This window comes from Amblyraja radiata, chromosome 7 (assembly GCF_010909765.2).
Source record: "Amblyraja radiata isolate CabotCenter1 chromosome 7, sAmbRad1.1.pri, whole genome shotgun sequence".
Lineage (NCBI taxonomy): Eukaryota > Metazoa > Chordata > Chondrichthyes > Rajiformes > Rajidae > Amblyraja > Amblyraja radiata.
The window spans coordinates 40,535,254-40,560,951 of record NC_045962.1 but is presented as its reverse complement, the minus strand read 5'-3'; the positions used below and the strand labels follow the sequence as shown (position 1 = coordinate 40,560,951).

The window sequence follows — 25,698 nt, the reverse complement described above, 5'->3', positions numbered from 1 at the left end:
CCTTAGGAAATCAAATAGAAAGTGCACTATTTTTTATTTCAGAGATCACCCATACTGTACCAATATCCTGTAGTCAGTGCCACACTCTGAATCCTTTGCACGTTCCAAAGAATCCATGGGGTGGTTCAGTGCTTGGGGCAGACATTACCCTGGGCTACCCTACATGTTATCAGTAATACACAGCAACATCTCAGCCACTGGGAACCTCACCATGGAAATAACTCAGGAAGTGATTGGTTAGCTGATGCCATGAGTTTTTAAGTGAAGGGGGGAAAGGAGGATGTTTTGGAGGGGTTTGTGGTGAGGGTGGGTGGGCTGTTGCAAAGAATCCTACAGATTTGTTGGCTCAGAAACACATGAGATAGAGCAGGAAATGGTCCTTCAATTAAAGTTAGGCAGTGGGGTGAGAGATTGTTTGTTGATTGGGTTGCTTGTATTGTTATAATCCATCCTTGGTCAAGACCACTAAACAAGCAACATACTCACATGTGTGCGAACTATTTTGCATCTCAGGCTCAATTACACAATGGGATTAAATTAAAAAAGTGAAGGATAATGTGTAGCATTAGAACCCTTGGTGCAGATGAAGTAACTCTTACCTCAGGAACATCAACCTCAGAGGTCACTAACCTTTCGGTGCTTACAATCAAAACAAGGTTACGAGCACAGCTGAAGGTCAATTTGGTTGTTAACAGTAAAGATCTTATGTCTTGACTCTTATGGGCCTGTCCAACTTACGTGACTTTTTCGGCGACTGCCGGCACCCGTCATAGGTCGTTGCATATCGCCGAAAATTTTCAACATGTTGAAAATTCAGTGACGACCAGAACAAGGTACAACTCTTTTGGGCGACTACTCACGACCATACAGGCTTCATGTTGCCGGGATGTCACCTGTATGGTCGTGAATAGTCTCCTCAGTCGCCCAAAGAGTCGTAGCGTCTTTCTGGTCGCCGTTGGATTTTCAACATGTTGAAAATTTCCGGCGACCTGCAACGACCAATGGCCAGTCGCCGAAAATGTCGCGTGAGTGGGACAGGCCCATAAGGAATACTTGTGTCTGTGTTCACAACAGGATGTGTCTGTATAAATGTATCATGTTGCAATGACACGCTCACTTTCGAGGGCACACAAGCATCCTCTGGGCAATGTTATTCAACTATTTTTCTACATGCAAGCCTGTGGGAAGAGAAACCTCTTGCTGATAACTGTTCTATTGATTGTGAGGAAAGTAATCTAAATTACCCCACAATCAAATTAGTCCATAGAATATTATGCCTGTGTCAAGCATTTGGGAAGTAATGTAATTCCATTAAGATTGTGGAATGAGGAGACATAAAAGGTACATCTTGGATTTGTTAATATTAAAACCTGGCAGTATTAATAATTCCAAGGCAACGTAAATCATGAGAGGAAGAGAGGGGGGGTGGGGGGGGGAGATTGGCAAGCTTCTGAACATTTCATATTCTGCTATTCCCAATGGAAGGATACCAGCAATCAGACAGGATCAATTGACACAAGAATTAAGTCTTCATCTCCAAAGGGTCACTTGACAGTCACTTTCAAAAACCACAGCTTTGAGTAGGTAATTACACGTTGGTAAACCGGCCAACAGGATGAAATCATGACATTGTCCCAACACACAAACACCCTGGTGAACTGCGTCTGATATCAAAATGACATGTTGCCTTTTGGAAATGCCCTGAGCTGTCGCATACTGTTAAAGTAATGATGCAGACACCAAGTGATGAGGGGGAGTCGTGTGGCTGAAGCATCAACACAATATGTATTTTCTTACTCAATTCTATTAATTACAGTACTTACTTTAATTGCAGGGTTTTTTCAGCATTTCTCAAAGGACTGGGTGCAAGATCACACCATGTACATCCAGCTTTGTCTCAATTATTCCCCATGGGCTTGTGGATCCTGCCGTTTTACACAATCAATGTCACATACACTATTGGTAGTGAAATGCTTTCATTTGACAGGGACTTCCTCCCAGAACCCAGCCCCCAACGCAAAACAAAACAGACAAAGAGTGTGCTTTTGATGCCAAGTTGCTTTTGACAACAGCTCACAACCCCACAACTAGAACATCTGAGCAAAAGAGCCTCTTACGGGAGCAGCAGACACATGGGACACTCCTCTCCCACTCATACTCACACACCCTCCTAACTTGCACATAAGGTGCCGTTCCTTCAATCTCATTCAGTCACGGTAACCCCTTACACAGTTAAGGGAGAATCTTCACCATATGGTCTACAGTGATTATAGAAAATAATATAACTTAACCTTCTCAGTGTAACAACGTTGTGGTAGATAATAATGGCTGCGTCAGCAATATGTCCACCCTCAGAATGAACTACAAGGGGATAGTGCAACGGGTGGGTTCTTCATTCAGACCAAAAAATCTGGGACATGAAATGAGTTGGGTGTTGTCATGCTGCAGAGATTAGGTGAGAGTCTATCCTGTTCCTAACGTGTCCATGGCACGCAACCAATCACTTACGTGTCCTTGGCACGCAAATTACGCGACCTCGTCGTCGCATTGAGGCGCACGGGCATCGTGTGGCCATGCGGGGCCGGTCCCACTGAGATGCGCGGAGGGGTATGTAGTTGTGCGCGATATCGCGCGGCACTCCGAAATTTTGTAGCGAACGAAATCTTCGAAAAGTAGCGCGACGCAACGTCTCACCTCCAACAGCAGCAGAAGCAGGCAAACGATCGCCGAGCTCGGCCTGGGGCTCACGTCCGTTGCGGTCCGGATCCGCCCCCACTTCTACTCCCAGAGCGGGGCCAAGAAAATTAAAGATAGACACAAAATGCAGGAGTAACTCAGCGGGACCGGCAGCACCTCTGGAGAGAAGCAATGGGTGACATTTCATAGAAACATAGAAACATAGAAAATAGGTGCAGGAGGAGGCCATTCGGTCCTTCGAGCCAGCACCGCCATTCATTGTGGTCATGGCTGATCGTCCCCCATCAATAACCCGTGCCTGCCTTCTCCCCATATCCCTTAACTCCACTAGCCCCTAGAGCTCTATCTAACTTTCTTTTAAATCCATCCAGTGATTTGGCCTCCACTGCCCTATGTGGCAGGGAATTCCATAAATTCACAACTCTCTGGGTGAAAAAATGTTTTCTCACCTCAGTCTTAAATGACCTCCCCTTTATTCTAAGACTGTGGCTCCTGGTTCTGGACTCGCCCAACATTGGAAACATTTTTCCTGCATCTAGCTTGTCCAGTCCTTTTATAATTTTATATGTTTCTATAAGATCCTTCTAATCTCCAGTGCCTAGTCTTTTCAATCTTTCCTCATGTGACAGTCCCGACATCCCAGGGATCAATCTCGTGAACCTACGCTGCACTGCCTCAATCACAAGGATGTCCTTCATCAAATTAGGAGACCAAAACTGTACACAATACTCCAGATGTGGTCTCACCAGAACCATATACAACTGCAGAAGAACCTCTTTACTCCTATACAGATATCATCTTGTTATGAAGGCCAACATTCCATTAGCTTTCTTTACTGCCTGCTGTACCTGTAAGCCAACGTTCAGTGAATGGTGTACAAGGACGCCCAGGTCTCACTGTACCTCCCCCTTACCTAACCTAACCCCATTGAGATAATAATCTGACCCCTTGTTTTTGCCGCCAAAGTGGATAACCTCACATTTATCTATATTATACTGCATCTCCCACGCATCTGCCCACTCACTCAACCTGTACAGGTCACCCTGCAACCTCCTAACATCCTCTTCACAGTTCACACTGCCACCCAGCTTTGTGTCATCCGCAAACTTGCTAGTGTAGCTCCTAATTCCCTCTTCCAAATCATTAATATATATGGTAAGCAGTTGCGGCCCCAACATTAAAAGCACACTCTTTTGTCTGTTTTGTTTTGCGTTGGGGGCTGGGTTCTGGGAGGAAGTCCCAGTCAACACGAGCGGCACGCCACTCGCCACTGCCTGCCATTCTGAAAAGGACCCGTTCACTACTACTCTTTGCTTCTGGTCTGCCAACCAATTTTCTATCCATGTCAACACCCTACCCCCAATACCATGTGCTCTAATTTTAGTCACCAGTCTCCTGTGCGGGACCTTATCAAAGGCTTTCTGAAAGTCTAGATACACTACATCCACTGGCACCCCTTCATCCATTTTACTTGTCACATCCTCAAAAAATTCCAGAAGATTAGTCAAGCATGATTTCCCTTTCATAAATCCATGTTGACTTGGACTAATCCTTTTACTGCTATCCAAATGCCACATTATTACCTCTTTAATAATTGACTCCAGCATCTTTCCCACCACCGAAGTCAGGCTAACTGGCCTGTAATTCCCCGTTTTCTCTCTCGCTCCTTTCTTGAAAAGTGGGATAACATTAGCTATCCTCCAATCCACAGGAACTGATCCTGAATCTATTGAACATTGGAAAATTATCACCAATGTGTCCACTATTTCTAGAGCCACCTCCCCGAGGACCCTGGGATGCAGACCATCAGGCCCAGGGGATTTATCGTCCTACAGTCCCATTAGCCTACCCCATACTATTTCTCACCTAATGAACATTTCTTTCAGTTTCTCTACCCCCTTAGATCCTCTGTCCTCCAGTACATCTGGGAGATTATGTCTTCCTTAGTGAAGACAGATCCGAAGTAACTATTCAACTCTTCTGCCATTTCCTTGTTGCCCATAATAATTTCACCCGTGACTGCCTTCAAGGAACCCACATTTGACTTTGCTACTCTTTTACCCTTAACATATCTAAAGAAGCTTTTACTGTCCTTCTTTATATTCCGGGCCAGCTTCCCCTCGTACTTCATCTTTTCAGCCCGTATTGCCCGTTTTGTTTCCTTCTGTTGTCCTATGAAAGTTTCCCAATCCTCTGGCTTCCGGCTACTCTTTGCTGTGTTATACATCTTTTCTTTTAGTTTTATTCTATCCCTAACTTCTCTTGTCAGCCACGGTTGCCTCCTACTCCTCTTAGAATCTTTCTTCCTTTTTCGAATGAAATGATCCTGCGTCTTCCGGATTATGCCCAGAAATTCCTGCCATTGCTGTTCCACCGTCATTCCTGCTTGGATCCCTTTCCAGTCTATTTGGCCAACTCCCCTCTCATGCCTTCATAGTCCCCTTTGTTCAACTGCATCACTGCCACATCCGATTGAACCTTCTTCTCAAATTGCAGATTAAAACTAATCATATTATGATCACTACCTCCAAGCGGTTCCTTTACCTCTAGTTCTCTTATCAAATCTGGTTCATTGGACAACACTAAATCCAGAATTGCCTTTTCTCTGGTCGGCTCCATTACAAGCTGCTCTAAGAATCCACATCGGAGGCATTTCGGGTCAAGACCCTTCTTACAGACTGAAGAAGAGTCTCAACACGAAACATCATCCATTCCTTCTCTACAGAGATGGTGCTGGTCCCGCTCAGTTACTCCTGCATTTTGTGTCCATCTTCAAATGACGTCACACGCTCCAGACGGCCGTGCGGGCGCATGAAATCGTGCGCGACCTTCGCGGGACCGTCGCGCCTCAATGCGACCACGGGTCGCATAATTAGCATGCCAAGGACACGTAAGTGGGACAAGGGCTTAAGTCCACAATATATTCAGAAGTGTCACAATAGGGCACCTGTGGCTGAGACTTGCCGAGACTCAGATGACATGGGATGATCACTGCCAGACAGTGCTGTAGCTGAAGGCAGGGCCTCTATCCAAATTTGGAAAGTGTTGCACCAAGCATTAACCAAAGAGCAGTGGGCCTGTGGTCTCATCGTCTAACTTTGCTTTTTTTTCCTCACGCAGCGGGATCTCCCTGCTGATTCTAAAGCAGCAGTGGGTAACGTCCCTCCATTTCCAGTCGCTGATGGAAATAAGTGCGGGCAACGTGTACGTGTCTGACAACCCCAACTTGTGCTACTATCATACTGTCAACTGGACCGTCCTCTTCAGGACCAGCATGCAGAAACCAGTCATAAAGAACAACAGAAACTCACAGAACTGCAGTAAGTAGCAGCATGCAGGGCACTGCAGATGCTGACATTTTGCGTGGAATAAAAGTGCTGGAGTAACTCAGCGGGTCAGGCTGCATCTCTGGAGGACATAGATAGGCTGTGACTTAAGTCTGAAGAAGGGTCCCTATTCAAAACATTGCCTCTTCATGTCCTCCGAAGATGATGCCTGACCCGCTGAGGTACTCCAGCAGTTTGTGTTCTACTTCCTGAAAGTGTGTTGATTGTCTCCTAAATATCATTTTCTGGGCTATATGAATACAGTCAATCAAAATGGGAGTGAGCAGTTGGCCTGTAGAGTGAGCGGACCTGCTACCTGTTTCCATACTGTATGACATGATGACACAAAAAGTAAAAACAATGGCATGGGCATTTTGGGCCAATGGTCCTGTTTCTGTGCTGTATGAATCTATGAATCTATATAGAGACATATACAATGCATTCAGAAAGTATTCAGACCCCTTCACTTCTTCCACATTTTGAAACGTTACAGCCTTATTTTAAAATGGATTAAATTCATTTTTTTATTATCAATCTAACACACAATACCCCAGAATGAAGAAGCGAAAACAGGTGTTAAGAAATGTTTGCAAAGTAATTAAAAAGAATTAACTGAAATATCACATTTACATAAGTATTCAGACACTTTGCTATGACACTCAAAATTGAGTGTCATAGCAAAATTAGGTTAATCCTGTTTCCATTGATTATCCTTGAGATGTTTCTACAACTTGATTGGAGTCCACCAGTGGTAAATTAAATTGATTGTACATGATTTGGAAAGGCACACACCTTCTATATAAGGTCCCACAGTTGGCAGTGTATGTCAGAGCAAAAACCAAGCCATGAAGATGAAGGAATTGTCCGTAGACCTCCAAGGCAGGATTGTGTCAAGACACAGATCTGGGGAAGGGTATAAAACAATTTCTGCAGCATTTCAGGTCCCGAACAGCACAGTGGCCTCCGTCATTCTGAAATGGAAGAACTTTGGAACCACCAGGACTTTCATAGAGCTGGCCACCCAGCCAAACTCAGCAATTGGGGGAGAAGGGCCTTGGTCAGGAAGGTGACCAAGAACCCGATGGTCACTATGACAGTGCTCCAGAGTTTCTCTGTGGAGATGGGAGAACCTTCCAGGACAACTATATCTGCAGCACTCCACCAATCAGGCCTTTATGGTAGTGTCCAGACGGAAGCCACTCAGTAAGAGGCACATGACAGCCCGCTTGGAGTTTGCCAACAGGATTCTCTGGTCTGATGAAACCAAAATTGAACTTGTTGGCCTGAATGCCAAGCGTGACGTCTGGAGGAAACCAGGCACCGCTCATAACCAGGTAAATACCATACCTACGGTGAAGCATGGTGGTGGCAGCATCATGCTGTGGGGATGTTTTTCAGCGTCAGGAACTGGGAGACTAGTCATAATCAAGGGAAAGATGAATGGAGCAAAGTACAGAGAGATCCTTGATGAAAACCTGCTCCAGAGCGTTCAGGACCTCAGACTGGGGCGGAGGTTCACCTTCCAACAGGGCAACGACCCTAAGTACACAGCCAAGATCATGCAGGGTGGCTTAGTGACTAGTCTGTGAATGTCCTTGAGTGGCCCAGCCAGATTCCGGACTTGAACCCGATCGAACATCTCTGGAGGGACCTGAAAATAGCTGTGCATCGATGTTCCCCATCCAACCTGACAGAGCTTGAGAGGATCTGCAGATAAGAATGGGAGAAATTACCCAAATACAGGTGTGCCAAGCTTGTAGCGTCATACCCAAGAAGACTTGAGGCTGTAATCGCTGCCAAAGGTGCCTCAACAAAGTACCGAGTAAAGGGTCTGAATACTTATGTAAATGTGATATTTCAGTTATTTCTTTTAATTACTTTGCAAAAATTTCTAATCACCCATTTTCACATTTTTATTATGTGGTATTGAGTGTAGATTGATGATAAAAAAAATGAATTTAATACATTTTAGAATAAGGCTGTAACGTAGCAAAATGTGGAAAAATGAAGGGGTCTTAATACTTTCTGAATGCACTGTTTAGTGGGGTCTCTACGTGACACATGTGGGGTTGTGAGTTTGTTGAAGAACATTCTGTCACATTATAATAGTTTCTATGATGCCCAATTCAATAGTTTTAATGGATAAGAGCCAACACTGTTGGCAATCGTCAATTGTTAAAAAACTATCCTGAGACACATGAGGCATGAACCTCTGTGGTCATTGTAACTGAGCATGGGATTAACATGTACACACATAGCAAAGAAAATTTGAAGTAATGTTGTTGAGGACGAGTTCATGAAGTTCACGACTGGGTTTTACCATTTTTACCATTTCCCTGCAACGAAGAAGAAATTCAAGTCAAAATTAAGCCGTATATTTAAAACTAACTAATTTGTTGGTTTCGAATTATTCCTTTTCTTTGTGTCTGTTTGCAATGTGAAACATCAGACGAATGCACTTGATCACATGAGAGATTCTTCTATGAGTCTATGAACACTCCCAAGTCATCCTACCTGTTAATCAGCAGCAGAAGTTCGTGCTAGTTCCATGGAAATGCAGGGAATAAGTACAGTGATAACTGCTGCTCGTGTATGTGTATATATGTACACAATGTACACACACACATACACAACCAGGCACTCCCCAACTTATGTAAGGGTTATGTTCCATGAACCCATACGTAAATCCGATGTTATGGAAGTCAAAATCACCGACTGTGTCTGTACCTACTGAGTGTATTAACTGTCCCCTGCGTCCAAGGCACTTTCTGCAGCGCACAGCCTTCTGGGTAAGCACCACTGCCATTACCAAGTTGATTCCGATGTAAACTTGAGTGATTGTACAGTGTAGTGGAAATTACAAACTGCCTTGATTGCACTAGGGCCCGATTACAGAATTGTTTACGTAAGTGCGAGTTTATTTAAGTCGCCTATTGCATAAATCAAGAAGTGCGTAAAAGTAGTCGATAAATTCCCAAAGTAATTAATAGTTGAAATGTTTAACCTTGTGATGTAGTTAATGATATAGACCCTGCAAATTGATCACAGTTTAAGTTGAAACAGATACCAGTCCTCTGTTGAACTTGGATTTGGAACACAAAGGACATGAATAAATTGAGATATTTCATTACACGACATCAAATATAAAGCCAATGCCTTACATGAAATATCTACAGCACTGATCTAACTAATCCCTCATAAATCTTCTCTTTTACAAACTCATCTCAACCTTTCAGCTGATAGTTTGCATTCCCTTTCATCTCATGTACTCATCTGAATTCCTTTGGAAACCATCTGCTTGTCCCAGTCACTTCCTATCATCAGAAATTCTGCATTCTAATAACTCCGTGAATAAAGACAAATTGATTGTAACCACTAGTATTTATGGATCCTTTGGCTTTAGATTCTCTGCATACATGCCTGCACTAAACCCTATTAATAAATGCCTATCAGATACTGTGTTCTGTCTTCGAAAATAAACATTCTCAGTCTGTTCTATCTTTCTTTCTGACCCAGTACCAATGTTTTAAGTATTTTTTCTGCCCTTTTCTTATTTGTAATTTTGACAGTCTTCATCCAGCACCAAATTAATTACTAAAACAAAAAATCTGCAGAATCCAGAAATCTGAATTAAAAACTGAGAATGTAAGAAATTCTCAGCTATTTTGCTGAAAATCTGAAATAAAAACTAAATCACTGCAAACACTCAGCAGGCCAGGCAGCATCTGTGGAGAGAGAAAAGGAGTAGTTTCAGGTCTGAGACCATTTTAAACAATAACATGGTCCTCTTTCCACAAATGCTGTCCGATCTGCTGAGTGCTTAGAATGCTTTCTATTTAACCTGTAACCCTATTGTGCTTTATCACATTTTATCTCTTATTTTCCAAAGAATAGATAAATGCTCAGCTTTTCCTATCAAAGCGTCATCTCACATTTATCAGTGTCAACGTTCATGACACTATGCTGCATTGCCTATAGATTTTCTGCTTTATACATGTGTTTATCAGTCTTAGTGTACACCACTCCAACTCCTACCTGTCTACCCTGTAACTGAAAGCAGATTACTTTCTGCTTTCCCATTCTGCTGAAATCTGGACAAAGACATTGCGGATCAGCTTAGAAGAAGAAATCCCTGCCTGGAGTACCTGTTGCTCTGTGCGTTGGGAACGAGTGACTTACACACACTGAGTGATGGAGCAGGAAGGTACATGTGCCACACATTTCATATTCGGAGTGAGCAATGGCAGGGAAAGGTGTCAGGAAGATCAACCCCAGGATGATCCGCCCATAAGGTGAAGCATTATTATGTTAGGAGAAGAGTAGAATATTTTTGTGATACCTTTGGCAGTTTCGACTGAGTGACTGATCACGATATCAAAAAGCAGTGCTGAGATGAAAACTATGCCATGTTTTCTTAAGACAGACAGAGGGAGAGAATGAGCAAGAGGTCAACAATGCAAACAGTGTGGAGGGAAGGGAAGAATATTGTTACAAATTAATACTTAGCGAAAGAAGGTATGATGCAGGCATTGGTGCTCAGGTAAAATATATTGAATATGTTAACGACTCAGAAAGGAAGTGCGGATATGATGAAGGTACTAAAGTCCTAAATAAAATGTATTCCAGTCTCTTATGAGAAACAGTGAGAAATAGTGGTCTTCTGTTTGCCTTTAGCCACACCTGATGGACTAGAAGAGTGCTAATTTGGAAATGTTGTTCGATGCAGGGAGATAGGGATTGATTGGAAAAATAGGAACAACTACAGCCTGCTCAGCCTGACACTGGGGATGAACAATCTGTTGGGAAAATCCAGAGGTACGGCAAATGTCAGCTCTTTGAGGTTAGCCAAGGACAGTCAGCATGGATTTATTAATAAGTTCCCCAATCAAATTAATGATTTGGAAAGGTGATACAGTGGGTTAATGCTACATCTGACGTAAGTACATGGTTTAAGCAAGGCTTTTGACAAAGTCTTGTCTGGCAGAATGATCAGACAAGCTAATTCTCATGGCATGCAAGGGAAAGGGGAACGCAAGGTTGAGGTTTTTTTGGTAACAAAGGATATTCGCAGGACAAGGAACAAAGGAAGTGAGAATTTAAGGATGTAAGCAGTGGATTCTGCAACAGTCATTGCTAGCTCCTTTCCTCTCTGCAGTATCCAGAATGTAAAGGCCAGGATTAAGAAGTCAGCCAATGATACTTACCTTGCAACATGGGTGGTAGCAAGAGGAGTGCTCGGCTAAAGATGGATATCGGTGGACTGGTTAGGTGGGAATAAGAGTGACAAATGGTATTCAGTCCGGAGAAGTGTGACGTAACATAAGGGTATGAACAGGAAACTGAAAGGTTTTGGGAAAGAAAAGGACTGATGTGTGTGTGTCCATAGATCCCAGAATGTAATGGGACAGGTAGACAGAGTGAAAAAGGAGGCAGAGAAAATATTTGTCTTCATTGGCTGAGGATGTAGTGTGTAAGGACAGAACGTATCTGGCAGAATTTTATATATAAAAAACGAGTTGGGCCACAGCTGGAGATTTGCGAGCAGTTTTAGTCACACATTACAGGATGGATGTGGCGGTACCACAGAGGTCGGAGAGAAGGGTTATGAAGGGATGGTGAGTGAGAGAGTTATGTCCAAGCTGTAGATGTTTCATTTAGAGCAAAGGAAGGTGAGGGGAGATTGGCTAAAATTAGGAGAGGATTTGACAAGGTGAACGGAAAGAACATACTTCCCCTCATGGTAGGTTGTTAACAATGGACGGCAGATTAAAGGGTTAAAAAAGAATTGAGGAAATATATTTTGCACCAAAGAAAGGTGTGCGTCGGGAGCTCGCTGCCTGTGAGACCAATGGGGCAGCCAATCTTGTCATATCCAGGAATGATCAGAGTAAACACGAGAAGTGTAACCGAGAGGGCTACATGCTGAGAGCTGGCCAGTGGGACTCGTTTAATTATCTTCTTGACTAGTTCAGTTTAGTTTATTGTCACATGTACCGAGGTAGAGTGAAATGTTTTTGTTGCATGCTAACCAGTCAGCAGAAAGGCAATACATGATTACAATCGATCCATTTACACTGTATAGATACATGATAAGGGACAAGAATGGCAAATTATACATTTCTATGAACAAAAAGCAAAGTGCTAGAGCAACTCAGCAGATCTGGCAGCATCAATAGAGGGAATAGACAGACGTGTTTTGGGGCGTGAGTTTTCTTCAGACTGAACCAAGGCCATTAGGATTGTAAACTCTTATCTCACCAGGGATTAACTTACTGTACCAAACTACTGTTGTGTTGTGTCTATTTAAAATTGTTGGGTATTTTGGGGGGGGGGGGGGGGTTTCTCACCGATATGTAATTACCGATTCTGTTCTATTCTGTTTTGTAGCTTTTTGCACATTCCGCAGGCATTGCCACTTTTCATTTCACTGCACATCTCGTATGCGTATGTGACAAATAAACTTAACTTGATTCCTTCTACAGATACTGCCTGGCCTGCTGAGTTAATTGGGTGCAATGTTTTATTTCTCAAGATTGCAACTTCTGCAGTTTCTCGTGTCTCTAGTAAATTTCTATGTTTGTAATTAAAAAAAATAATTGGCAGCAAACCTGAGAGCTTTGTTTGCGGGAATGCAAACTTCACTTTCATCATTGTGGTTATGGCATGTTAATAGGTGGCTTTATTAAATCAACAGTAATCCTATGAAGCCCATGGTCCTGCCTTTGGAATGGAATGCTATTTAATGGAATGCTTTGAGGAGAGACAAGCTGTGCAGGTGTCTTGGCGCTGGTTGCTGGGGGTTATTTTAAGGTTGACTGTCATGGGTGGTGCAACTAAGCTTGTTTACTGAGAAACATTTTTATTCCTTGCCCAGCTTCGGACAGGATGATATGTGATGTCTTGTGTTCCGATGATGGATGTTGGGGTCCCGGACCAAACCAGTGCCTATCCTGCAGATTCTTCCGCAGGGGCAGGACCTGCATCGAATCTTGTAACCTTGATGATGGGTAAGTCTGAAAAACACAATTAATTCTGCCTCAGTTCCTCAGTGTAAAACAGCATTTTATTTTGTCATTTTTCCCATTCTCTTCTCAATATTTATACATAGTTGGTGAGAAAAAAATATTATTTCCCAATTTTGACATGGAGTCATACAGCAAGGAAACAGGCCCTTCAGCCCATTGAGTATGCTGTTCATCAAGCACCCATTGACAACAATCTTATTTTATTCTTCCTGTATTTTAAAGAACGTCTTTGGTCTTCAGTTTCTGACTTCCACCTATACTAGAGAAATTGACTGCAAATATTTAACTTGACAACCTTTGAGGTGTGGGCACCCTGGGAAAAATCAGGCACTCACAGTAGGAGCTGAGTGACCCGAGTAGAACCCAGGTCACAGGAGCTGCTAGGCAGCAGTTGTACCAGTTATGCCAGTGTGCTACCTTATTCCTAATGTAATAAAAAGTAACTGCAAATGTTGTTTTATACCCAAGATAGACACAAAATGCTGGAGTAACTCAGTGGGTCAGGCAACATGTCTGGAAACAATGGATAGGTGACATTTTGGGTCAGGACCCTTCAGACTGATTGTGTTGGAGGGGAACAGGGGAGGAGAACTTGAATTAAGAAAAGACCAGGACAAATCAGGACAAGCAACAGATGATGACTTCGGGCAGGGCGGTTCCTGATAGGTCAATTGTTGACTAGGGACAGTGTGATGCCGTCAGGGATACATCGTTGCGAACAGTGGAACTGGTTAAACAGAGGGGAAGCAGTGAGAGAGGGTCCTTTTCATTAAATTTTGTCTGTTCAATTTCAAATGCTCCTCAAAGTATGCCCACTTTGAAGCAGTTCTGCTTTCTCCAATGGGAGTTCCGCAAGACCCTCTCTCACGGCTCCCCAGTTTAACCAGTTCCCCAGTTTGCAATGATGTATCTCTGTTGAGATCACACAGCCAACAATTGGCCTATCAGAGAATTACCCTGCCCGAGGTCACCTGTTGCCGGCCCTGATATGTTCTGGTCTTTCCTTGCTTCCAGTTCCTTCACCCCCTACAATCAGTCTGAAAAGGGTCCTGGACCGAAACGTCACCTATCCATTTTCTCCAGCGATGCTGCCTGCATTACTCCAGCATTTTGTGTCTATCTTTGCTACCTTATTCCTTCTTGTTTTACCTAAATGAGGCTTGTACACCTTAACAAAATTCCTAAATTGTGGATGGATTATTTCCAATTATCGAACTGTTTGATGACAATCCCTTAATTATGAAAGGAAAACAATTGACAATTTAAGGATGGTGAATTTAGAAGTATACACTTTCTTTAGTTACAATAACTATGTAATATTTGTTTTTATCCAGCTTCAAATTTGAACATTAGCACATTGTCTTCATTCACATTGTAATATTTTCTTATTACATATCATCTATCGCTGTGATAAAAATCTTTAGAAAATGCTGTTAGGTATATTCAAAGTGGCTGATACTGCACTCTAAAAGCTGACTACAAACTGTCAGCTGTTTATCTGATCACTTCTTCATTAAAATGCAAGCTCCTGGTGAAAATCTGCACAATCAAGTTGCTTTTGTACCTCCTCAGTTTATATTGTAAGTAGCTGATAATTAATATGTGACCAGGAGGGGCAAGTCTCTGAAATGCATAGGGAAAAATCAATCCATCCACACAGTGTTGTCACGACAGATCAGTCACCAGTTTGAATAGAAATGGTGTGGAGTAGACCTACCGAAGGTCCCCACACCTGAGTTAAAATGGAATGCGACACTAAGAGGGAAAAACCCAATCTATACATAACTAAAGCTCTGATCTTGTTATCTTCCGGTTTGCGCAGTCTTTCAATTTGCGCAAAAACGATATGCGAGAGCACTACGATTTTTTGCCAGCTTACTTACCGTTCTCCTGTGCTGCGAATGGTCTAATGTAAAAGGTAGCGAGGTTTAAAAATCTTTAAAATTGAGCGTGCAGATCGAGCAAAAGATCTGCTCTCCTGCCAGTCAGTGCCGCGTGGATTGGTCTTTTCTCCTGTCACTCCGCGGGGCGGATCGCCCCTTCCTGCGTCATCGAGTCTTTACTGGAGCTGAGGATGGCTGGCGGAGGTTTCCAACCGGACACAATTTTCGGAGAGATGGAAGCCCGGATGGAAGCCCCGCAGCCCAGTGGGAGATGTCACCAAACGGAAAGCCAGGAATCTGATCCCGGCGGAGGAGAACGTCAAAGGACCAGTGCCTGTTGTGAGTTACCATCCTACCGTCAGCTCCAGTGCCTTCCTCTCTGGTCCCCTTCGCTGGCTCCTGCCCCCCTCCCCCGTGATACCCCTCTCCCCTACAACCCCCGTCTTTTCTCCGAGCTCTCTCCTCCCACCGCCCACACCCTCCCCACAGCCCCCCACAACCGCCCACCCACCTCCTCCCCCACAACCCGCCCACACACCCCCTTAACAACAGTTTACTGAGTCCAATTAACCTACCAACCTGCACCTCTTTGGAATGTGGATGAAACCAGAGCATCCGGGGGAAACTGTGCAGTCACAGGGAGAACCTGCAGTTGTTCACTGACAAAGGCTACGCTGTATGAAAAACATCTTTGGTTCCTTTCCAAATCACTTTTTGTCCTTTGATCATTCCTGATCAAGTCTTTGTCCTTTGGTATTCTGTCCATCCAACCATGGAGAGGTTTCTGTTTGCTCAGGATTTTGAACACTTACAGCAAGTCACTTCTTAACCTTCTTAGCTCCAGGGAAAACCATCCCAGCTTCTTCAGTCCACAGTATGACAACTCCCTCAACTGAAGACCATTCTACACTCTGGGGCAAAGGTGTGCTGTCCATAATTGGAAGCAATTTGCCAATTGTGCTTCAGTTGACCCATGGAGTTGATTCGAGCAGCCAGAGACAAATCAAAGTACCACTTTCTTCGCCTCATTCTTCCTGCAGCTTATTCACTCTCACACATGCCCATCAACTCTCCTTTGATTTTTTTTCGCCACCCACCTAAGCTAAGGGGTAATTTACATCAGCCAATTAACCCATCAGCATGTCATCCTTGACTTGTGGTTTTAATGTTCTCCCCTTTCTCATCCTTGGGGACATGGTGATTTGTATCTGAGCCACCTCCTTAATGAGGCCTCCTATTGTTCAGTTACTTCTTCAGCCTGCAGTTCTCGGCTCCCAACTGTCTTCAACCAGTTCTTGAACTTTACAAAGGTTCAACATTTCCGCCTTGCTTTCATATTCCAATTCTCTATTTATAAAGCCTTATGCTATATTAAACCCTTTCTCAACCTGTCTTGTTACCTTCAAAGTTTTGTGCACATGTGGACTTGGCCTCATCCAAATTGTACCCTGGAAATTATTATTTATTTCCTCAATTATCTAAGCAAAATACATAACTTTACATTGCTCAATACTGAACTTCATCTGCTATCTTTACCTGGCGGTCGGTCTCTAACCTGACACCCTCCTCACCTTTAACCACACTTCTAAGTTCTGTGCCAACTGGAAGTTTGGAATTGGAACAAATCCAAGTCATTAAACGACATCAAGAAAAGCTATGGACTGGTAGTGACCCCTGGGGGAAGGACACTGAATACCTTCCTCCAACACGAGAAGTAACTTTTGACCACAAATCTCTTTTTCCTTTTCCCTGGCCAATTCTGTAATCCAGCTGCCACAGCACCTTTTGTACCATGCCCTTCCTTTGATGATGAGATTATTATGTTATTTAATGCCTTTTGAGAGTCAAAATACACATCAACTGCACTAACCTCATCAACCACTCTCAGCTACATCATCAAAAAACCCAATCAAGTTAGTTAAGCACAAATTGGCTCTAACAGTTCCATGCTGACTTTCTTTACTAATCCATACTTGTCCAAACGGCTATTAATTTTGTCCCTGATTATCGTTTCTAACAGCCTCTCCCCCACTGAGATTAAACCGAGGAAGCCTGCAGTTGCCGAGTTTATTTTAGCATCCATTTTTGAACATTTTCAATCCCCCAGCCCTCTGCCACCACCCCAGTGTTTAAAGAGGATTGGAGGACAATAGCTACTACCTCTGATTTTGCTTAATACTTTCAGTGGCCCCCTTTGTACTTAAGGCCTTTGCCTCCATAACAAAAGCTATTTTTGACTCCTAATTAGTTTCCCACTTTCTTTGATAACTTATTATTTCGAGTTTGAAAGGACTTTTCAGATAGTTGTTAATCCATTCTCAGACACACTTTGACCTCTCCATTCACTTTACAAAATTGCCCATGTATATTCCATAATCAGGTTTGTTTTTTTCTTTTGCATGAACTTATCATTTGTCCTAACTTCCATTTTCCATTTTATTGTAACCTCGATATCTTGAACACCTAGGAGCTATACATTTATAATCTCTCCTCTTTCCCACTAATGGGAATATGTGTACATTGCATCTAAGCCATCACATTCACAAAGGCCTCCAGTTATTCAGATACAGTAAAACTGAAATAACCCACTATCGAACTATTTAGAAATGATATATGATGCATCTGGCTCAATATGTATTGTTTGCCATGTTTCCTTTTAACTCAAAATGACTGCAGTTCTCATGCTCCCTTCCCACTTGCTGGGACCCCAGTTCTCATGCTCCCTTTAAACTTACTTGGTTCATTGATAAATTTATTATCATAAATTACAAAAAATGAATTCAGGGAGGGATGAGGTATTAATATCAATAGCATCCAAAAGTTAGGATACTTTATCAATCCAGCCCTGAGTATGCCAGATTATTAGAGTTTTACTGTACTGCCTTATCCACAAATTATTGAATCCTAACTACCCGAGCAACATCACTCTTCAACGTGTTTCCCCAGTGAAATGTTTTTACACCAAAGACACCAGGAAAGTGAGGAAAACTGAAACAAAAGTAAAAATAACAGAAGCAGTCAGCGGTTCAGGAAGTATCTGTGGAAAGAGAAATCTTCTGATGAAGGGTCTCGAGACTGAAATGTTAACTCTATTTATCTTTCCTCAAATGTTGCCAAAGCTGTGGAGTATTTGCAACATTTATGTTTTTGCTACAAAGTTCTCATGGTCTTCCCTCTCTGGTGAGCAAGTCACATACCCCGTATTGGGAATCACGCATGGAGAGCGGGACAGACACCATTTGGAACTGTGACTGACCAACGTAGCAGCAGTGTAGCTTGTAACAACTGCTGCCTCACAGCTCCAGCACATCAGATTTAATCCTGACATCAGCTGCTGACTGTGTGGAGTTTGTACATTTGCCCTATGACTGGGTAGATTTCCTTCCACATCCCTAAGATATGCAGGTTGGAACATTAACTGTCCACTGTAAATTGGCCTTAGTATGTGGGTGAGAGAAAGAATCTGGGGGGAAATAGAAGGTATGTGGAAAGTATAATCTGGGAGCCACAACAGCAGCCATGTCACCAAACCGTGCGGTGGGTGAAGAAAGGCTCACTGGTGCGTGTTGTGAATCAGGGGTGGGTTGGGCGCCGGAGCTTTAAGCGGCCGGAGACACGGTGTGAGCTGAGAGTGGAATCGGCAGGTCTGTCCACTGTGTCCGAAATCCCTTTATAAAGGGGTCCCTTAAAATGTGGGTTTAATTTATAATATATAAACATGCACGTGGTGTCAATGTCACTGCTTTGTTCGCTTCTCTGTGAAAACTGCAAAAGCTGTTAAAATAAAATGTATGTGTCATCTAACGTTCCCAAAATGACATTTTCTAATGATCATCTTGAATTTTGTTCAGGGATTTTCGAGAATTTTCAAACGGTACGGTTTGCATGGAATGCGATGAGCAGTGTGAGGAGATGGAGGAGGGTTTTGTGACATGTTATGGAACGGTAAGTATCATGCCTTGATGATCCCAGTGACAACTGACTGTGGGTGTTCACTGCCAAGTGCTTCAGATATTGGCCACGTGAGGCTTCCATTTACATTTATATGTACAGTTATCGCCGCTGAAATAAAATCACAGCCTATTTTTACAAATCCCGAGGCTTTTGATTTACATTATTTATACTGATTGGCCTATTCTCCCTTTCTGTACCTCTTTCTCCTACAACCTCTTCTAAATAATCTCTTCTTGAAGGCTGGCATGATTTCTCCTTTAATCATAAATTCTTCGACCCTAAACCTAGCCTTCCAGAGCCAGGCTAATGAACTACTGCAAACACTGATGATTTCCACCAACGTATACTGTACCTGTCGCCTATGACTTACAGGGTGAATGCACAAAAGGTGTTCCCCCTGGCTGAAGAGTCCAGAGGCAGGGACAGTTTCAGAGTAAGGGGTGTACCACTGAAGACTAAGATGAGGAGAAAAGTTTTCACTTGGAGGTTGATGAACCTTATGAAATTCTCTACACTGGAGGACTGGAGTGGGCTAGATTTGAAACACAGGGATTGCAGGTTGTTTGGGTAATAAGGCACTGAGGTAGAATACCAGATATGATTGAAATGAGGTGTGGAGGAGGCTGGAAGAGCCAGATGGCCTACTCATGCTGATCAATCTTACATTCTTATCACAAACGCTGAAAACGTAGCTCTTTCATTCATTGGAAGTTCATGGTTTACAAGAGGTGATCCCATTAATGACCATCATCCCATTTGCTTCCAATCTGAATCCAGCTATTTATCCACTTTCAGACATTTACAATGAAAAGCCTGTTGTTATGGGTGCCTTTGGTCAATGGACCTGTACATTCCAAGAAGCATTACGCTATGAGTCTAAGAACAATGGCTTGGCCAGTAAGCAAAGATTTTGATTCACACATAACCAATTGCTTATTAATTATATGCTATGATTGATGTGAATAAACCACACTCTCTGACAAATGATAATGGGTCAGGCAAGGGTAAGTGGCTGAGTAAATACATCTGCAAGATGTATCACAGAATTAAATGCAACTCATATGAATTAGTGGACGAGATGCCATTACTGGCAAGGAAAGCAAGTTGGCATCAATTAGATATTACATGGTGATTATCCTCTTAATCTACTATGTTCAACTTTTTTAAAGATGGAAACATTTAAAATCTGATAGTGCTGCTGCTAATATGTTTCCTTCAAACAGTAAAAGCATGAATAGTGCTTGGTGCTGAAGGCTTCAGTGCCTAGAATATTACCTATTGTGATGATCTGGACTCTTTTGCAGATATTAAACATTAACAAACCTGCTGATCGCACTGATACAGCCTAAAGAGTTAATGAGGCATACACACTATTGAAAGAGAAAGGCAAATTTATGCTTTAGAAGCCGTTGGCCTTGATTTAATTGGATACAATCTAAACCCAATTCTAGTTAATAAGTGATTAGCTCTCCCACATATATGCGAGCATATTATACATTTCATTAACTGTATGTGTATATCTTGATGTATTCCCCATTGATTCTTTCCTTAAATATGCTTGGGTATTATTTTATAGAATGAAAACAGAATAAATAAGTGAGGAATATATGTAGAATAGAATGAACTGCAGATGCTGGTTCACAAAAAAATAGTCACAAAGTACTCGAGTAACTTAATGGGTCAAGCAGCATTTCTGGAGAACATGGTTAGGTGATGTTTCAGAGCGGGATCCTTCTTCAAACTGATTGCAGTGAAGGTGTGGGGGGGGGGGGAGAAAGCTGAAAGAGAAGAGGGGCAGACCAAATCCTAGTAAGTGATGGGTGGATACAGGAAGATGGTTGGACAAAGGTCAGAGATGAAAAAAACAAAAGGTGTGATATAAAAATAGAAATGTCACGATTTGCTTGCTGTACCCACATGTCACCTTTCTCTGAGTTTACGGACACCCTCGTCCTTCTGAACCCAACATCTTTCAATCACTCATCAATTACAAATGCTCTCCTTTTCTTTAGTTTCGACCAATGTAGATGAGCTCAGATATTCCCTGTTATATTCCGTGTCCTTGCCCATTAAGTTAACCTATCTCCCTGTTTCAATCTCCCTGCACCCTCCTCAGAACCAGGCCAGTTAATATCACTGGCAAATCTGATATCCTCAATTCTCACCAGTTTATTAACCCCAATACCACAGGTGAAGTTTTGGTTAATGATCTCCTAGGTGAACAGCCCCGCAACTTTAATTTAGTTTAGTTTAGAGAAACAGGCACTTCGGCCTACCGAGTCCATGCTGACCAGCTATCCCTGCACACTAACACTATCCTGAACACACTAGGGATAATTTACAACATTACTGAAGCCAATTAACCTACAAACATGTATGTGATAGAAGTGTGGGAGGAAACTGGAGCACCCGGAGAAAACCCGCACAGGTTACAGGGAGAACGTACAAACTCTGTGCAGATAGCACCTCAGGTCAGGATCGAACCCAGGTCTCTGGCGCTGTAGGGTAGCAGCTCTACCGTTGCACCACCGTACTGCCCCTAGAGTAATATTTGCAGCATCCACATCCTTGCTGCTCTCGTGCCTGCTCCTATTGTGCTTGGTCCTGCAGCAGTGGGCAGGCTATTGTCGGGTCCATTACAGAACGGTGAGAGACTGGCAATGCTTGTAGACATTTGGGAGGCACGTCACTGCAGAAAATGATCCAATTTACAGCAGGGCCATTTGTTTATTTAACAGCAGGCCAATTTGTTTACCCTGAGGGCTGACCAGCTGAGCACAGCATCTCTGGGCCTGAAACTTCCCTTTGAAATTTGATGGCCTTCTTTTCGCACAGCCAACTCAAAATAGCAGCTCCTGAGGCCAAAGGCCATGATTTCTGCAATGCAGCCGCTATTATTATAATACAATTGCAATCATAATGAAATGTTTGACATTGAAATCCAATTATCATCATTAAAGATGGCTCCTGATATAGTAAACTCGTTTCCTCAATAACATTTTGATGGGGTAAATAATGTTCCATTACATTTGTTGGGTTTGGGGGACGGAGATAGAGATCATGTGCATTAAAAATTTAAATGGAGAAGACATTAACTTTGTTAACATTCCACACAAGAGGGGTCAGAGAAGCATATACATTGATTAAAGCAGGACTGAAATTACAATGCCTCACAGTCACCATAACTGCTATATTATTTGTGATTCTAAACTAAGGCACTTTTAAAAAGAGTCATTAAGCACGGTGTCTGATCACGTTCTGGTTCAGGTGCATTGTTTTGCACCAGCAGACTGCATGCAAGTGACAAGAGGACAGCTCCCGTTTTAAAATGTGACAGGGTTCACAGGTTAGGAGAGATTTCTCTACCATGTTCTGCTGGGGTTACAACATGGAACAGTACTGCACAAGAACAGTCCCTTCAACCCACAATGTTCATGCTGTACATGATATCAGGTTAAATAAATCTCCTCTGTCTGCAGGTGATCCATATCCCTCCATGCTCTGCATCTTCCTGAGCTTGCCTGAAAGCATCTTGAATGCCACTATCCAAGCCTAATACCACAGCCTCCACCACCACAGGCAGCCTGTTCCAGGCACCAACCATTCTCTGTCTAAAAAAACTCCTCCCACACATCTCCTTTAAAATCTCTCCCTGTCACCTAAAGCTACGTCCTCTAAGCTATGACATGTACACCCTGGGTAGAAACTTACCTCATGGAAGTGCCATAGAAAGCATTTTATTGGGATGCGTCACTGCGTAAAATACTTCAGGAAATTGAGAGAATTGTAGACTCAGCCCAGATAATCACACAAACAATCCCCCTTCCATTGACTCTATTAACACCTCATGCTGCCTTGGCAAGGCCAGCAACATAATCAAGGAAGATTCACACCCCAGCCACATCCTCCTCCCTCCTCTTCCATCAGGCAAAAGGTATAGAAATGTGAAAACGCACACCTCCAGATTCAGGGACCATTTCTTCCCAGCTGTTATCAGGCAACTGACCCTTCCTACCAATAACTAGAGAGCAGTCCCAAGCTACTATCTACCTCGGTGACCTTCGGACTATCTTTGATCGGAGTTACTGGACTTTATCTCGCACTAAACATTATCACATTATTCCCTTTATCATGTATCTGTACACTGTGGATCAGTGGCGGACTGGCCAATGTGTCAGCCTGCCCGATGGCAAGTAGGCCCCTGATGAAGCGGGCCCCCTATATCAAGTGGGCCCCCTTTGTCTCCTGGCAACCAATATTTTTAGACCCAGTCCACCACTGCCGTGGATGGCTCGATTGTGATCATGTATTGTCTTTCTGCTGACTGGTTAGCATAGAAACATAGAAACATAGAAATTAGGTGCAGGAGTAGGCCATTCGGCCCTTCGAGCCTGCACCGCCATTCAATATGATCATGGCTGATCATCCAACTCAGTATCCCGTACCTGCCTTCTCTCCATACCCTCTGATCCCCTTAGCCACAAGGGCCACATCTAACGCCCTCTTAAATATAGCCAATGAACTGGCCTCAACTACCCTCTGTGGCAGAGAGTTCAGAGATTCACCGCTCTCTGTGTGAAAAAAGTTTTTCTCATCTCGGTTTTAAAGGATTTCCCCCTTATCCTTAAGCTGTGACCCCTTGTCCTGGACCTCCCCAACATCGGGAACAATCTTCCTGCATCTAGCCTGTCCAACCCCTTAAGAATTTTGTAAGTTTCTATAAGATCCCCTCTCAATCTCCTAAATTCTAGAGAGTATAAACCAAGTCTATCCAGTCTATCTTCATAAGACAGTCCTGACATCCCAGGAATCAGTCTGGTGAACCTTCTCTGCACTCCCTCTATGGGAATAATGTCCTTCCTCAGATTTGGAGACCAAAACTGTACGCAATACAACTGCAGTAGAACCTCCCTGCTCCTATACTCAAATCCTTTTGCTATGAAAGCTAACATACCATTCGCTTTCTTCACTGCCTGCTGCACCTGCATGCCTACTTTCAATGACTGGTGTACCATGACACCCAGGTCTTGCTGCATCTCCCCTTTTCCTAATCGGCCACCATTTAGATAATAGTCTGCTTTCCTGTTTTTGCCACCAAAATGGATAACCTCACATTTATCCACATTATACTGCATCTGCCAAACATTTGCCCACTCACCCAGCCTATCCAAGTCACCTTGCAGTCTCCTAGCATCCTCCTCACAGCTAACACTGCTCCCCATGAAACAAAAGCTTTTCACTGTACCTTGACACATGTGACACTAAACTAAACTCAAACTCACACTCAGTATGGCATCTTTACTCTACTCAACTTTTCAAATTCAAGGCTATTCTAACATTTTCCTTCCAAACTACCAGCTGCACGTGTTTGTTGGCTTTCAGTGACTTGTATACGACATCAGATCCCTTTCCATATCAACTTTTGTCAATCTCTCAATTTTTATAAAATACCCAGCATTTCTGTTTTCTCTCCTGAAGGAATAACCTCATTGGTTTCACATTACACCCCATGTGACATGTTGTTGTATACTCACAGTTTATCGAAATCTCCTTGAAGTCTCTTCACATCCAATCCCTACTCAGAATTACAATTAGCTTTGTCTCATCGGCAAATTTGGAAATTGCACATTTGGTTCCATCCGTCAAATCTTCAATTCAACAAATGAAAAATCAGAAAAGCTGCTGATGCTAGAAACCGGAGAAAATGCTAAAATACTCAGCAGGTCAGACAGCATCCATGGAAAGTTTAATTAATGTTTCAGCTCAAAGACTCTTTTTCCCATCAACCATCAGGCTCTTGAACTACACTGTAAACACTAACCACAACCCTGCCTCAGCAACAAACCACTATGAACTTTGTACATGTTGCACTATATACTATTATGGCTAATTACCCTATATTACTGATAATTTATTGTATTCTTGACTATTGTATCTTTATTCGTTGTGCTGTTGTGTTGGTGTGCCTGTAAAGCTGCAGCAAGTAACAATTTCATTGTTCCGGTCCCAATGCATATGATAGTTAAACACTCGTGACTCGCCTTGAAACACTTTCTTTTTGCATCGATCGATAATAATTGAAGCCCATTCATCAATCACTGTTGTATTTCGTTAATCATCGTTAGATTGTGAAATATGTATTTGTGCAGAATCTTTTCTTCATGTTGGATCATCATTCCTTACTTGGACCACACTCTTCACCTATCAAGGGATATGAGATATTGATATATTTGAACTGTCTCGATGTAGTCGTTCTGTTTAATAAGAATGTTTCCGTTTTCTGCCAGTTCAAACAATGTTTGTTTGTATATCAGGGCCCTGACCACTGCACCAAGTGCTCACACTACAAGGATGGTCCCAACTGCGTGGAGAAATGTCCTGATGGTCTTCATGGTGCCAGTGGCTTCATTTTCAAGTACTCTGACTCCAACCAAGAATGCCACCCATGCCATGCCAACTGCACCCAGGGGTAAGTCAGATGGTGGATTCAGCAGTCACAATCAGGATGATTTTACCAACTGTGTTGAACAATGCACCTGAAATGTCATTGAGCTTTGCACATTTGTTGCCTTTGGGGGAATATGAAGAAGAAAGGATGATATTAAAATAACAATAAAGTTAGAGGAAGATGGCTAACATTTGTTGGGCCAAATCTCCCTGGTATAATTCATTATAATTCTACTTTTACTTCACTTAAGAAGGCTGTTTCAGTGGAGGGTTCTTTTCCATCCTTTTCAATATTTCTAATTAATTATGTACTTCCAGAATTTTGGAAATGACCTTTGCTATACGTTGTACTTTCAAACCAGAAAT

General features: G+C 42.8%; 1 protein-coding gene across 6 annotated transcripts in view; it reads left to right on the top strand.

The window, feature by feature from the left end:
• erbb4 (erb-b2 receptor tyrosine kinase 4) overlaps positions 1-25,698 on the top strand; it is a 798,196-nt gene that overhangs the window by 567,616 nt on the left and 204,882 nt on the right. For all 6 annotated transcript variants that reach the window (XM_033024309.1, XM_033024312.1, XM_033024311.1 and 3 more), the window contains exons 12-15: positions 5,818-6,017; positions 12,898-13,030; positions 18,783-18,876; positions 25,200-25,354. In XM_033024309.1, the coding sequence (XP_032880200.1) occupies positions 5,818-6,017; positions 12,898-13,030; positions 18,783-18,876; positions 25,200-25,354 (582 nt within the window). The remainder of the gene's footprint in view (positions 1-5,817; positions 6,018-12,897; positions 13,031-18,782; positions 18,877-25,199; positions 25,355-25,698) is intronic.